Source organism: Perognathus longimembris, unplaced genomic scaffold (genome assembly GCF_023159225.1).
Source record: "Perognathus longimembris pacificus isolate PPM17 unplaced genomic scaffold, ASM2315922v1 HiC_scaffold_4869, whole genome shotgun sequence".
NCBI classification, from domain to species: domain Eukaryota; kingdom Metazoa; phylum Chordata; class Mammalia; order Rodentia; family Heteromyidae; genus Perognathus; species Perognathus longimembris.
Genome location: NW_025960233.1, coordinates 43655 through 56890, shown reverse-complemented (window position 1 = coordinate 56890; position 13236 = coordinate 43655). Strand labels below are relative to the sequence as shown.

At 44.8% G+C, this 13236-nt stretch overlaps 1 protein-coding gene across 1 annotated transcript; it reads left to right on the top strand.

Annotated features, from left to right (window-relative positions):
- The first annotated feature begins 3589 nt into the window (after positions 1 to 3589).
- LOC125344959 (testis-specific Y-encoded protein 9-like) lies at positions 3590 to 10439 on the top strand. The gene is made up of 8 exons (XM_048337236.1): positions 3590 to 3607; positions 4420 to 4587; positions 5146 to 5223; positions 5346 to 5457; positions 5547 to 5692; positions 5815 to 5883; positions 8392 to 8509; positions 10426 to 10439. Exons 1-8 carry the CDS (start codon positions 3590 to 3592, stop codon positions 10437 to 10439), a joined length of 723 nt encoding a protein of 240 aa, XP_048193193.1.
- The last annotated feature ends 2797 nt before the right edge of the window (positions 10440 to 13236 follow it).

Genomic DNA, 13236 nt, shown 5'->3' with positions numbered 1-13236 from the left:
CACAAAAACTTCCTCATCCTGTGTGTCTGATGCATGGAGGACACTTTTTGTGCATGCCCACTGGAGTTGTCTCTGCTGGTGCATATGAGCCTCCTAATGCATGTGCACCTGCTGATGTGCATGAGCCTTCCGCTGTAAATGTGTCATAGGTACTCAGTGAAACTACTATTATGCATGCATTTCCTGAAATGAAGTACCTTCTAGTACACATCAGCCTATTGGTGCCTCTGCATATCATCTGACATATGCCAATATAGCTGTGCATTCCCATCCTGGTCCAAGAGAGACTGCTGGCATGTTTTAACTCTGGTGGGCAGGTATGTCCTAGTTCATGTGAGCCTCAGTGTTTGTATGTTCCTCCTGACTCACATGCATTTCTTGGTGCATGTGGTCCTTCTATTGTCCATATGTATTCTTGGTGTTCCTGAGCCTGCTTATCGATGTGGGCCTCCTGGTGCACAACAGTGTGCTAGCATTCATGCACAATACTCCTGAAATAGCGTGTAGGACATGGGTGCCCATGGACCTAAGATTTTACTTATTTAATGCACGGGTTGTGTGTGTGCTTTGGGCACTGGGTCACCAGCTTGTTTTTGTGGTTGAGCATGGGGCCATCTGGTTTCCTCTGCACCCCATGATGTTCTCCACAGACAACAAAAGCTGGCTTTGTGCAGCAGATCCATGTAGATGAACCTGCATGGCCAATACTCAGTGTATTTCCCAGAACCCACACTCTGGCTGGGATCCTGGGAACCATCCATCACTGGAGTCGTTGTCTGGTCACAGGCACAGATTTCCTCATTGGGAGGCTTAATTGTCCTACCCATACTCCAGATTACCTATCACAATGCTCTATCTTATGGTCAGCAAAATGAGCAGCAACCTGGACAGGTACCTGGTCATGCTGAAGACGGAGCTGCCATCCTGGTTCTGGGAAGGAGACTGATGTTTGCTAACAGCTGAGGGCTCATGGAGACCTACCTGGGAATGTTACCTAGGCACACACCCGGCTGGATACCTGGCTGTTGGCCCAGAAGCGCTGCTCAAGTTCAATTCAGGCCCATCCTGAGAGCGTTTTTCTGGGGCAGCTTTCTAGCTTCTTACCTGAGCAGCTACCTGTACAGAATGAAGAGTCATCTGATGCTCCATGGCCAGAAGCACCACTTACGGAGACCCAACTGCCACCCTCAGAACTGGGGGCTCCATGCAGTAAGTCCCAGAGAAGACACTTTACCTGAGTGCCCTGGTCACATGTTGCACTGTGAGACAAAGTCCCCAATATCTGTGATGCTCTCTGTTACTGTCCATATGGCTGTGCCTTTGACAACAGTGTTCTGCTGATCTCTAGCATTATGTGAGCCACAGGCCGTGGGTTACACAATACTTGCTTTAGAACCCAAAGTGTGAGAATCTAAACATAGGACCTGAGCTCATGCAACAACACCAGCACAAATATACAGAAGGAGAAACAAGATGGATAGAGAGAAAAATTCTTAAACTGTTTTAATACTTTAGCTGGGCTAGGTAGCTCATTCCTGTAATCCTAGCTACTCAGGAACCTGAGGTCTGACGATTATGTCTTGAAGCCAGCTGAGGCAGAAATGTCCACAAGGCCCTTTGGTCTAATGTTCAAGTCAAAAAGTTAATAAATAACACATTGGCAAGAATAATAGCCCTGCACACAAAAGCTCAGGGACAGCACCCTGCACTGAGTTCAGATCCCAGACTGAGAAAAAAAATTAATCTATTTTTATTTATTAACTTATTTATTGTCCAAGTGATGTGCAAAGGGGTTACAGTTTCACATGTAAGGCAGGGAGTACATTTCTTATAAAATTATTACCTCTTCCTCATTTTTTCCCAACCATCCCACTCCCCTTTCCCATCTCACATGAGTGGTACATGGAGTTATAGCATATAATTTTGTAACTACTGCTGTGGTGTTTGTTCATTGTTTCTTTGTGTCTCCATTTTGATGTTCCCCTTCCCTTCCTAGTTCCAATAAATATATACATAATACCTAGGGAACTGAAATCAGTCACAGTGACATGAGGGGCAAAAATGTTTTCTCTGGATTGTTGGACTTTTCCGCAGTCCGCGTCTGTCTGCTGCCTGTGGGCTGAAGGTTTCCTCTCCTAGTCACCAATGAGCACTGGAGGTGAGTGGAGAACCGGGGACTTTGCCAGGGCAGTGGTGGTGCTCTGCTGCCACTGCTGCCAGAGTTCAAATTTCTTCATGGATGTTTAATAACCCTTGCTTGTCAATTTGCATGTGTCTCTTTCTTAGTCATTAAAAATATAAATCAGTTTCATTATGTATTTACCTCACAGTGGACTTTAGAATATTTTGGTTTCCTTTCTTTCTACTTGAGGGTAATAGATGTGGGTAAAAATATTTCAATTAACCGAGGAAAGTAGTGGTTATCTATTCTGTCAACTCATTGGAAATGTACCAGTCATCTCCAGCCACAGGGAAAGCATAGGAAGGGCCATAAAAGCCCAGACAGGCTGGACCTAAATTGAGAACACACCTTCAAAGTGACCAAGGTGACACAGTGCCTGAAATGTGAGCCAATCTCAAATGAAGTTTGGGTCTTGAGTAGAATGCAAGGACTCCTATTCGCCTATGTTTTTCAATTTGTTTACAATATGGCAGTGTGAAGAAATGATTTAGTTGTCAAGGGGGAGAAAGGGGGGGAGAGAGGGATAGAGAAAGAGAGGGAAGGGTTAGGGAGAGAGTGAAGGAGGGTGAGAGAGCGGCAGGGAGAGAGAGAAGGAAGGAGAGAGAGAGGGAGGAAAGGAGAGAGAGAGAGGAAGGGAGACAGGGAGGCAGAGATTGGCTGAGAATTTCCTGGCCTTGTACTTGGGATCTGAAATGAGTCTGTATGTCACAGGATAATAGGTGCCCTTAACACACAAGGCTTTGCCCTGAGTATCAATGATGCTGAGTTAGGCCCTTCATTCAGGTTCTGATGATGTATGGTTATACAACCGGGATGCAGTCACCCAACTAAGAAGTAACAATGTATCCGCACTATTAAGTAAATGCCAATCTGTAGTCTGCTCCAGCTTTCTCCCCAGGGTCAGTGTTCCCACGTCTCGTGCCCACTCTTTCTTCCCCTTCCCTCCACTCCCTTTTCTTTCCCTGCCGTTGATTTTTCTCTTTCCTGCGTCTGTCCAGGGGTTTGAACCCAGGGCCCAGGGTGTCCCCGCGGTCTTTGGATCAAAGCTGGTCACCTAGGGGTGTTTTGGGAGTCGTTTACTGCCGATGGTGTCAGGAGCGGACTTTGCTTTCCCGCCGGGCTTCAATCGCCCGCCATCCGGGCCAGGCTTCCGGGGTAGCTAGGATTACAGGCGGACCCACCGCACCTGGCACCCCTTCAACTTCCGCCTCTGGAGGAATGACGCGGAACTAGGTGCCATCCGTGTCTTGGCTGGGAGCCCGACCCAGGCGGAAGTAGCTAATTGCTTTCCGGTGCAGGGCGCTTGTCCCGCCCCCAGCACAGTCCGTGGTTGGGCGGTTCCCCGAGGCCGAGCTGCTTTGTGGCTCTCTGCAGGAGCAAGCTTGGGGTGAGGACGAGCAGGACGACATGGCGAGTAGACAGAATGTGGGACTCCTCCACCTGCGGAAGAGGTAATCTAGGGGGCGCTTCCTGTGGGGAGGCGGCGGGCCAGTGGTGAGAGAATATTGGCAATGGGAACGGAGGAGGGGGAGGGAGCCGAGTTCCGGGGAGGGGAGGCCTAGCCTAGAGGATAGAGGAGGACAGGGGGCAAAAGCTCGTGGCAGGCAAGAAGAGAAAGCCCTTGGCACCCAGGGTAGGGTTATGGGTGCAGAGCAGGCCAAGAAGGAAGTGACCATGCCAGGATGAGGGGGGGCATGTGCTACGAGAGAAGGGGAGTAGGCTCGTGGGGTGGAAGAGAGGGAGGTAAGCAGAACAATGGCTCACGGGGAGGGGAGATGGTTTCCCGGGATGGCACACAGGGAGGGAGAAGCAAGGGCACTGGAAAAGGAGGCAGAATAGGCAGAAGGGAAGGAGAGTGGGCAAGTCCCACGGGTAGAGGAGAGGTTGCCCTCGGGAATGGGAAAGCACAGACTGCGCGGGAAGGCAATGCACGGCAAACTGCTGCATTGCTAACGCCTTCTGAGAACTGCGTGCTGCTCATGGAGGTCCAGTTGGGCCAGGCTAAGGATCCCTGTGAAAGGTACAGGGCACGTGGAGACTACATGGAGCACTGGAGAGTCGGCTGTGCTGCCACTGTTGGACAGCAAGGCTGTGGGGCCGGTGCAGCAGGAGAATAAAATGGCTGAGTAGGAGACAAAAAAGCTGGTGGGGGTGATTTAGAGGCACCTTTCAGACAATTTGTATCACAAGCACGGAGGAAGCAATGGTTAGCCAACGGTAAACCTATTTCTCAACAGCCACCACTGAAGGAATTGCAGGCTCTTCAGTTAGATCTGGGACCAGTGAATAACCAAGCCACCAAGGCTCATGAACGCCTAAAACAGAATCTGAGCAAGAGGCAAAAGACTCTCCTGGATTCCAGAAGCAGCAACATCCGGGGCATCCCTGGCTTCTGGGCCCAAACTGTATCCTTAGGCATCTTACTTGTTACTGCCTTGCAGCCTGTGTTTTCGAGTAGTGGACCTTTTATGAGGCATTTGCATGCACAGGATCTGGAACATCACACTGCTAGGGTCCCTAGAGAAGAGGACTATGGATAATGTAGGCTAGAGATTGGTATAGGCAGGAGTTGTAGGGACAATGAGTCATAGAAACAATGAGTAGCACAAGGAAGTTGCCACATAGGCTGCTAATTGGAGAAGAGTTTTGTAATGGTGCTATGGGAAAGGGGTGTGAGTTATGCCACGGTCAGAAAGAGGTGGGAAAGAAGACATTTAGACAAAGAGATTGTAAAATCTGGTCCCCATCACTCAGAGAACAGAATACAACAGAGCTCACTTCAGGTCGTCTTCAATTTGCAAATCCTAAGCTTACCTTATTATTTAGGATATTCCTTGGCCTAGAATAAGATGGAGATTGGAGTACCTAGGAAGACACTAGCCTCACACATCACTTGCTGCTTTCAATGCAAGTGGTTATACCTAGCACATCCACAGCATCTGAAGGCTCCTTGACCCAGGCAGTTTGTGAACCATCCCCAGCTGTCAGCAATGATCAGTGACCAAGATGAAGACATGCTTAGCTACATGATCAATTTGGAAGTGAGTACCCAAGGCATTTATCTTGGTGGGCTATACAGTGTCACGAACAGAACTCACTTCCAAACAGGAACTTGCCGGTTACCTGTAAAGGGCTTTTAGCTTTCTACCTTTTCTTCTGGTAGGTACAAGAACTCAGGCATCCCAAGAGTTCCTGCAAAATCACCTTTTACTTTAGAAATAACCCATACTTCCAGAATGCAGTGGTTGTTAAGGAATTCGTCGTGGATATCACTGGTAAGAATTTGCTCACAGTGTGTTTTTTGGAGTTTGTGAATTGATAATGGCCAACAGGACTTGGATTCTCTTATCATGTCTTCTTGCAGGATATAGGTTGTGCCATTCCACTCCCATTCTGTGGCGTCAGGATTATAAAATTGAAGCTGACAGTCACAGAAACCACAACAAGAGCCCAAACTTCTTCAACTGGTTTACAGACCACAATTTTGCAGGCTCAAACAGGATCACTGAGGTACTACAAAAGGCCAAAGCAAGCCATCTGTGACGTTGGTTGGTTCACTGGCTTGCTGAGTGCTGAGTGTGAACCTTGAGCTAATTGCCTTACCTACTTACCTTACCTACTTACTTTACCAGATCATCAGAAAAGACCTGTGGCTCAATCCATTGCACTACTACAAGATGATGAAAGCACATGAAGAGGGGGTAAAGAAGAAGGATATATAGGTGGGTAGCTAGTACATGCTGTCCATCTTGTCAGGTACCTAAATGCTAACTTCACACCTGTACATTTGAGGCTTGTGACTAAAAGAGGATGGCCAAACGCAGTTCCTCCAGGGCCTCTGGAAGAGACAACAAATTGGAAGGACAGCTGTGCAAAACTGGTTAAGGCTGAACTAATTCTGCTGAAGCATGGGTAACGTACAGAGACACTCAGGTAGATGCCAAGCTGAATCTTTAATACCCTGTCCTTCTCAGAGTTCCAAGAGAAGTAAACCCATTTCTTACCCTCCTCCCATCTCCTAAGTTTTGGCTCTCCCAAATTTATTTCCACCATTGTCTGAATAATTTTGCTTGTGGTAAATCATGACTTGTGAGATTTCTTGTGTAATCCTCGACATGATAGTGGGGAAGGGGTGATAGAGAATGGACTTTACCTCATGGACTGGAGACTTGAGATCAGAAGATCTAGAGTTAGAAGGGAGTTATTGTGTCTTAGCCAGCATCCAGAAGTATCAAAACAACTTTATATTATATACTTGTAATCAGTATGTATTTTTCGTGTTCCTTAGGGTAATTCTGGACTTTGACTGGAAGATGATGGAGCATCCAACTTTACCTAAATTCATTGGGACATGTGTTCATCACAAGCACTACTTTAGAATTAGGAGACAAGCTAGGTCAACACAGAAAAACCCTGGAACTCACTTCAGGTACTAAGACAGGATGCAGAGGGCCAGACAGGTGATAAAATGTGAATTGATAATTCGGGACAAATCCACACGGTCATATGTGTCTGACTCTGTGCAAATATATGTAGGATTTGAATGGGAAAATAAACAACTCGGTTCTGATTGTGAGTTTGCAATGATTGTTTCTAAAAGTCAGTTGGAGAGTCTGCCTCTACAGTTTAATGAGAGGAGGGAGACATATCTCCAGCTGAAGCTCAGCATTAGAACACACTTTTTTCCCCTTTTAGGAAAGAATTGGCAAGGTTGGTGACAGTAGTTAAGGAGGGTGGAGGTTGTTGACATTGGAGAGACATTTCAGGCTAGGCCCCGAATTCTGCCTATTGCACTTGAACCTAAAATCAACATTGCTTATGTGAAGTTATGCCAATTGCTCCACCTCAATGTTATCTGTAGAGGTTCTCCCATAGTTGGATAGTATGGTCCAGAAGCTTAGCCTCCTTCCCCACTCTCCATTCTCTCTACTGTCTGAAATACACATGTACGTCCTGAAACATTTCAGGGCTACATAGAGCACTGTCCCTGTTTCCTTCATGGCATCAACAGCCTCTGGAGTTATTCAGATCTTCAATGAAGATTTGTATTATCATTTCAGAAATAAGTAAGAACTGCAAACAATGCCTTGTATACCTGTGAGGAGTAAGAATGACCTAGGTGAGACAGGCAAGAGTGGATAGGGGAACAGGCAGTATGGGTGTAATGGCAATAAAGAGTAAGCTATAAAGGTTTGTGTTTGTCTCTTTCCCAATACCAGTCTCCTTACTCACGCTGGCCATGCTTCCTCATGCCAGCCATGTTACATTACAGTGTCCCTGTGCTCATATCTATTCTTTCTGTCATATGGCCTGATACCTCCTGTTTCTGAGATCAACAGGCTGGTCATGTTCCACCTCTGGCTTCTTCCCCACCTCACTGTTTCATTCCTTTTTCTGTTTTCTTCCCTACTTTAGTAGTGCTGTGGCACCCTGGTGATCTCAGATGGGTGTTCAGATCAGGGGATGCTTTAGATCCGGTACCCCAACTGTTAAGGTATGAACACCAACCTCATTAGTGATGATTCACAGAGAGACCCGAGATCAGAATTTCAGTCTCCATGAGTGCTGCCAAGAGAACTTGTGAAGATTGTATCGATGGTATAAAATGCTATAGGTACATGGTGTCTACATTCTCAGACTCCCAGAAGAAACTGTAGAATAATACCAGAAACAAACTACAAGGTGAAGGAAGTAGTGATAGTAGGATCACATTCCCTACCAAACCAAATGACCTTTCAAAGCACACTTTGTGGCTGGGGAAACACTTGTTGTCCATGACAAAGAGCTGATTCTCTAGGCATCACTAATCTCTGGAAGTTTGTAACGGTGGCAAAAGGTAAATGTAGAATCATTGTCCTGGAGTGATGGACCTAATATTCTGCTTTCCAGGCTGGCAAGGTAGCAAAAGAAAATTTTCCTAGTTATTCTGAGAAAACCTGCATGCTTGGATGCAGCATTAACCTCTAGATGTGACCCTGTACAAAATTCACTCATTCCCTGAGGTTTTGCGAGCCAGTGAGGATGGCCAAGGAGATTTCCCTACTCACAGATGCTATAAGAGAGTCTGCAAATACTCTTCAGAGGAAGGATAGTATGTCAGGAGTATCGCGGGATAATTGGGAACTGTACCCTTCCCACTCTAGTGCTCTTCGGCTTTGGCTCTTATTCAGATACAGAGACATCTCTAATATACTCTCTGTTGGCCTTAGGAAGAAAATGAATCCCCTATGATCCAGATGCTTACCAGGACTTCCTGTGATGGCTCTGCACAGGGGCGCAAAGTGTGTTCTGCTCCTACATCATGGCTGGACATATTTATCCCTGTGGGTAATACAAGGATACTGTGAAATTAGCCTAGGGTCACACTGTGCCACAGAGACATAACCTGGTCACACATTTTTAAATGTTTATTATAGCCAACATACTTAGGAACTCATGTATTGCAGTTGACACTAGCAGTGGGCAATGTGACCCCCAGACTTGACCACCTTGCTTTGATGAACTGGTGTGAATTCGTTAGGTCTTCTGGCTAAGCGTACTATTTGTCCTTGCAATTCGCCCCATAGGACACATGTGCATCCAATATATGCTCTTAATGAGGGTTTGTTGTGGCTCTTCCTTATCTGCTTTGCTAACAGAACCTTCATCACTGCACTTACTGCATATGGTAGGGGCCAGTAAGACCCACACAAGTTTTTGTTTCCATGTTTTTCTTATAATGGCCTGATCTCATCTTGCGATCTTTGGAGACACCTCATCTTCCTTGTCTCCTGCATCCTGAAGTATACATTTTGTTCTATCCAGGGCCCACACACCAGTAATTCCCAACATGGTGGCCTCCGTGTGCTTCAGGTGCAATGGGGACTTGGATGCCAGCCTTATCAGTAGACATCCTTAGGCACTCGTAAGCTGGGCATTCACTCGCTGAGTTCCGTTCAAGGATTTTCATACATAACACCTTGATTGTTCCAGCTTGGTCTCCTAAGGCTGCTCATTGGTATGGTCTTTTTGTCATTCTTTCTGCTGTGTGTCCTGTTCATGGGCTCCAACAGATCCTTTAAATTCGGCTTCAGTTGTTTTTCTGTGTGGTCAATGGCTCCTGCCTTTCTGCCTACAACACCTGTGGCTGCTGAATATGGTCACAGGAAATTAACACCACCCATGACACAGTATAAAGGCCTCTGGCATTTGTTTCATAACTTACAAAAATTCCTGGACCTAAGGGGAATCCCTGCCCTCCTTCACTGGCTTTCTTGCTTTTTGGATCATGGGATTAGCATGTGATTTAAATTTGTTCCTAGTATAGATTACTCAAACATGGATAGTTTCCTGTATACTTTCACTCCTTATTCTCTTTCTGTTAAGTGATTTCTACACATTTTCCCAGAGATATTCCAATTTATAAATACTTTTGCTGTTTGGTTTTAACCTTAGTGCCCTTGTGAAATTTCAGATCATCTACATAAACTGAATGTCCATCACAAACATCACAAAAACCTGTAGAACCAAGCATATTCCCATGCATGTATGCTCTTAAAATAATCGCACGTTCTATCCCAATTTTGCTGATGGTACACCTCAATGCAACAATAGCAATTAGCAGCAGAGTCTTTTCTCTTGTATTGTGCTCTCATTTATCTTAGCGATTTCAGATTCCCATACTAGAGTTAATATTCCCACATGACTTTATGTAAATCTTAACTATTCTCTGAGTGTGGATGTGTATGGAAAGTTATGGTGAAGATTTTTGTGCCATTTATGTGCTTTGGTAATACGCTTCCATGTCTGCAGCATATGGGACGTATTCTGAGCTCAGGTACCAAATGTTGGTTTGCAGATTTTTTGGATATTTGTATGTGTCTTTGACTTTGCTGTCAGAATATTTTTCTATGTCAAAGCACAGTATAGTGTGTAGAGTCAACCAGAAGGACACATTTTCATGGAGGTGTGTAAACCTCTCTGGTATTACCAGTGTTCTTGATGCGTGTATGACTATGCATGTTTGTGTGTATGAATGAGTGTAACAACCGAGTGATTCCTTGCAACTACAGTAGTGAAGAATGTTAGCCAAACACTCATCAAATGTTGCACATGGGCCTGCCACTGCTATTGCCTCATTCTCACTAGACAAGACAAAGAAATTTCATCATGAGAGAGAAACAATGTTTCAAGGTTGTAAGTGTCTACAGATTATCTGAATTCATATCTGGAATAACTGGAATAATCCCCCTCAATCTTTTCAGAATACCAAACATGAATGCAATAACTTAATATTTGTCTGCAAAACCAACTGAGAAAGGTTATATGATGAATGAAAACTCCTTGTCTGGTCAAGAGGAACCAATTATTGTCCTGCTGCTGACTTCAGTCATGTTGTTGAAGAGTGGGATGCATAGACCAGGCCATGGTTCATTGTCCTCGCTGTTTATAGGTCTGTGGTGAAAAAGAACATCCTAAAGGGATAATGGAGAAGCCATTGGTCAAGATAAGATATTCATGTGGCCTTCAAGGACAAAATATTAGGAGATATATACACAGAAAGAGAGAGAGAGAAAGAGAGAGAGAGGAGATAAATGTGTGTTTCTATGTGGCTAGTCAAGAACATAAAATCTCCTCATGGGCATATCTCCAGTCACAAAATTCTTTCCGTTAGGCCTAAACTTCTAGTTTCTACCACTTCCTACTAGTAGAGTACTTTGAGTTATAAATGTATGGAAGTACAAATTCATATAGGAAATTGGGCTCTCATGCTTCATCATGAAGGTGAGATGAAGAGACATGAATTGGTAGGCAAAGGCAGGCACCAGTAGTGGTCAACAGGAAGAATGAGTAAAGCAAAACAAAGAAGGCCAGTTGAAAAGAAAGAGAAACATGGAAATTGACTTAGAGAGCACAGGGAAGCTGAAAGCAGAAGACAATAAATGCACTAAAACCAAATAGCACATAACAAAGAAGACAACACAAAACAGAAACCAGATGTTCAGCCATAATTTTAATTTCTCCCATGTAATCATTAGCAATAACACCTGGATAAACAACCATGCCTTTCATAGTCCAGCTGGACCTGCTCAACACCAACCCTACTGTCCCATGAGGCAAAGGCTTGACAAACTATCATTTAGCCCCTGTCTGATCTTAAATAACTTATCTGTCCTTACCCCAGAAGTAGGAAGCTTCCTCCAGGCTTTAGTTGCACATTCATTAATTTGTCCATAAGCAATTTCTGGGCAATTAATTTGTTGTTGAACATCAGAATATCTACCTGCAACCACCAGCATGTCATAGGCTAGAGATATGTTGCTGCGGTTATTGTATTTTGCCACCTCATCAGACCTTTCCATCCATTCTGCAGTCTATAACAAATAATATCCCCCATTGAGGCAAGCCTGAGCAATTGTCTTCCAATCCTCTGGGCACAATATCTGGTGAGCCAAACTATCAATCAAGGATAACGTGAAAGGAGCAGTTGCCCCATATATCATAGTAGAACTCATAATTTCTTTCAATTCCTTAAAACGTGAAATACCATATTACCGGTTGCTTTCGTTTTCTAAGACAGGAAAAAGTTGGAAATACCCTCCCTTTTCTCCGTTGCAGTCAATATAGCCTTTTGACCTGCAGACATAGGTGGAGGAGTCTGAATTAGGAGCAGTGGGCATTTACCTTCCCCATTTATCACAGGGCTGGGCATGGCTCGGTGCCCTGGAGGGTCTTTGTCTTTGTTACACAGAGTGTCAAAAGACTAACACTGAATTTTTATACTTCTAACACTCTCACACTCTGATGGACAGCCCTGTTCCACTGCAATTGATACACAGATTTGCTTATTGTTCTTCTCACACAATAATTTTATAGAAACAATTTCAATCTGGTGATCAGTATCCAGACTCTTTCTAATCATTTTCCAAACAGAAAATGTCAATGTTTTCCTCTAATTTTTATGTTTCTTTTTAATTCTCGGGTAAACTTTTGCCATACCCCAAGTCCACTGTTCCTTCCTCCAGGAACCAGGGGCAGAGATTCTGTACAACTTCCTCTAGCCCCTTTGAACTAATCTTACAGCTCTTTTTCCTCAGGATGGTCCTATGTGCCCTCAGAAACACTCGTGTTTCGCACTCATTTTACATCTCCTTCCTTTTTCCTTTTACTTATTCTTTTTCTCTTTCTATTTCCTTCACTTCAGCCCCCCCACCCCCACCACCGCTACTACACTTCTTGGTCCCTTTACCTGCTTGCTTCTCTGTGCGAGAAGTCCTTGCGATGATTTCCTCTGGTCCTTGTTCGGGCAACAGTTGCCGGGCGTCAGCCACAGCTTAAGCAAGGATTCCAAGTGGCAAGGGGATTGATGATGAAGGAGACACAGAGAGGCTGATGACACAACTCTGTTTATATCAGCAAACCCTTTAGTTTCATACATCTTCTATATTTCTCATAAGTTTGCATAAGTGTCTTATATTTTGCAGGTGGTGGGTCTGCTGTCACCCTCCATCCAAGCTAGTTTAGGTACTTGCTGTGGTTTTCAGGTAGGAGTTGGTTGTTCTCTGTAACTGGGTGTTGCTAGTCAGTCTGTCTGGGAACCGTGCTTTCTCCCAGTCTGTTTGCAGAGGTGCGTTTTCGGCTCACTAGGAGCTTCTCTCTGCTTTTTATTTTATTTTTATCTTTTAGAAACTCCTACATCCACCTAAGCTGCAGATCTGCAGGGGGGCAGGCCTACCTCTTGCTGTGTTTTTCATCCCAGTTATGATCTACCAGCTCACCAGTGTAAGACTGCCTGGCAAAATAACTGAAACAACAGCAATAAAGCTCAACACACACTCACAACAGAGGAAGTTGACAGGGGAATGGCTCCAGAGCACATTCCTGCTCATGTCCACAAGATTACAGCACAGAGTTTGTTTCCCAGAGTGCTAAGCTATTGCTAGGAAGTTATGACCTCGTTTTCCACTGGGTGACACAAGAGAGCCACAGAAATTAGCAATGCTTTTGCTGTGGTTTATGGTTGTTTTGTCCCTGAGACTCATTTCAGGGTAAGCACCAAAAACAAGCCATAAGGA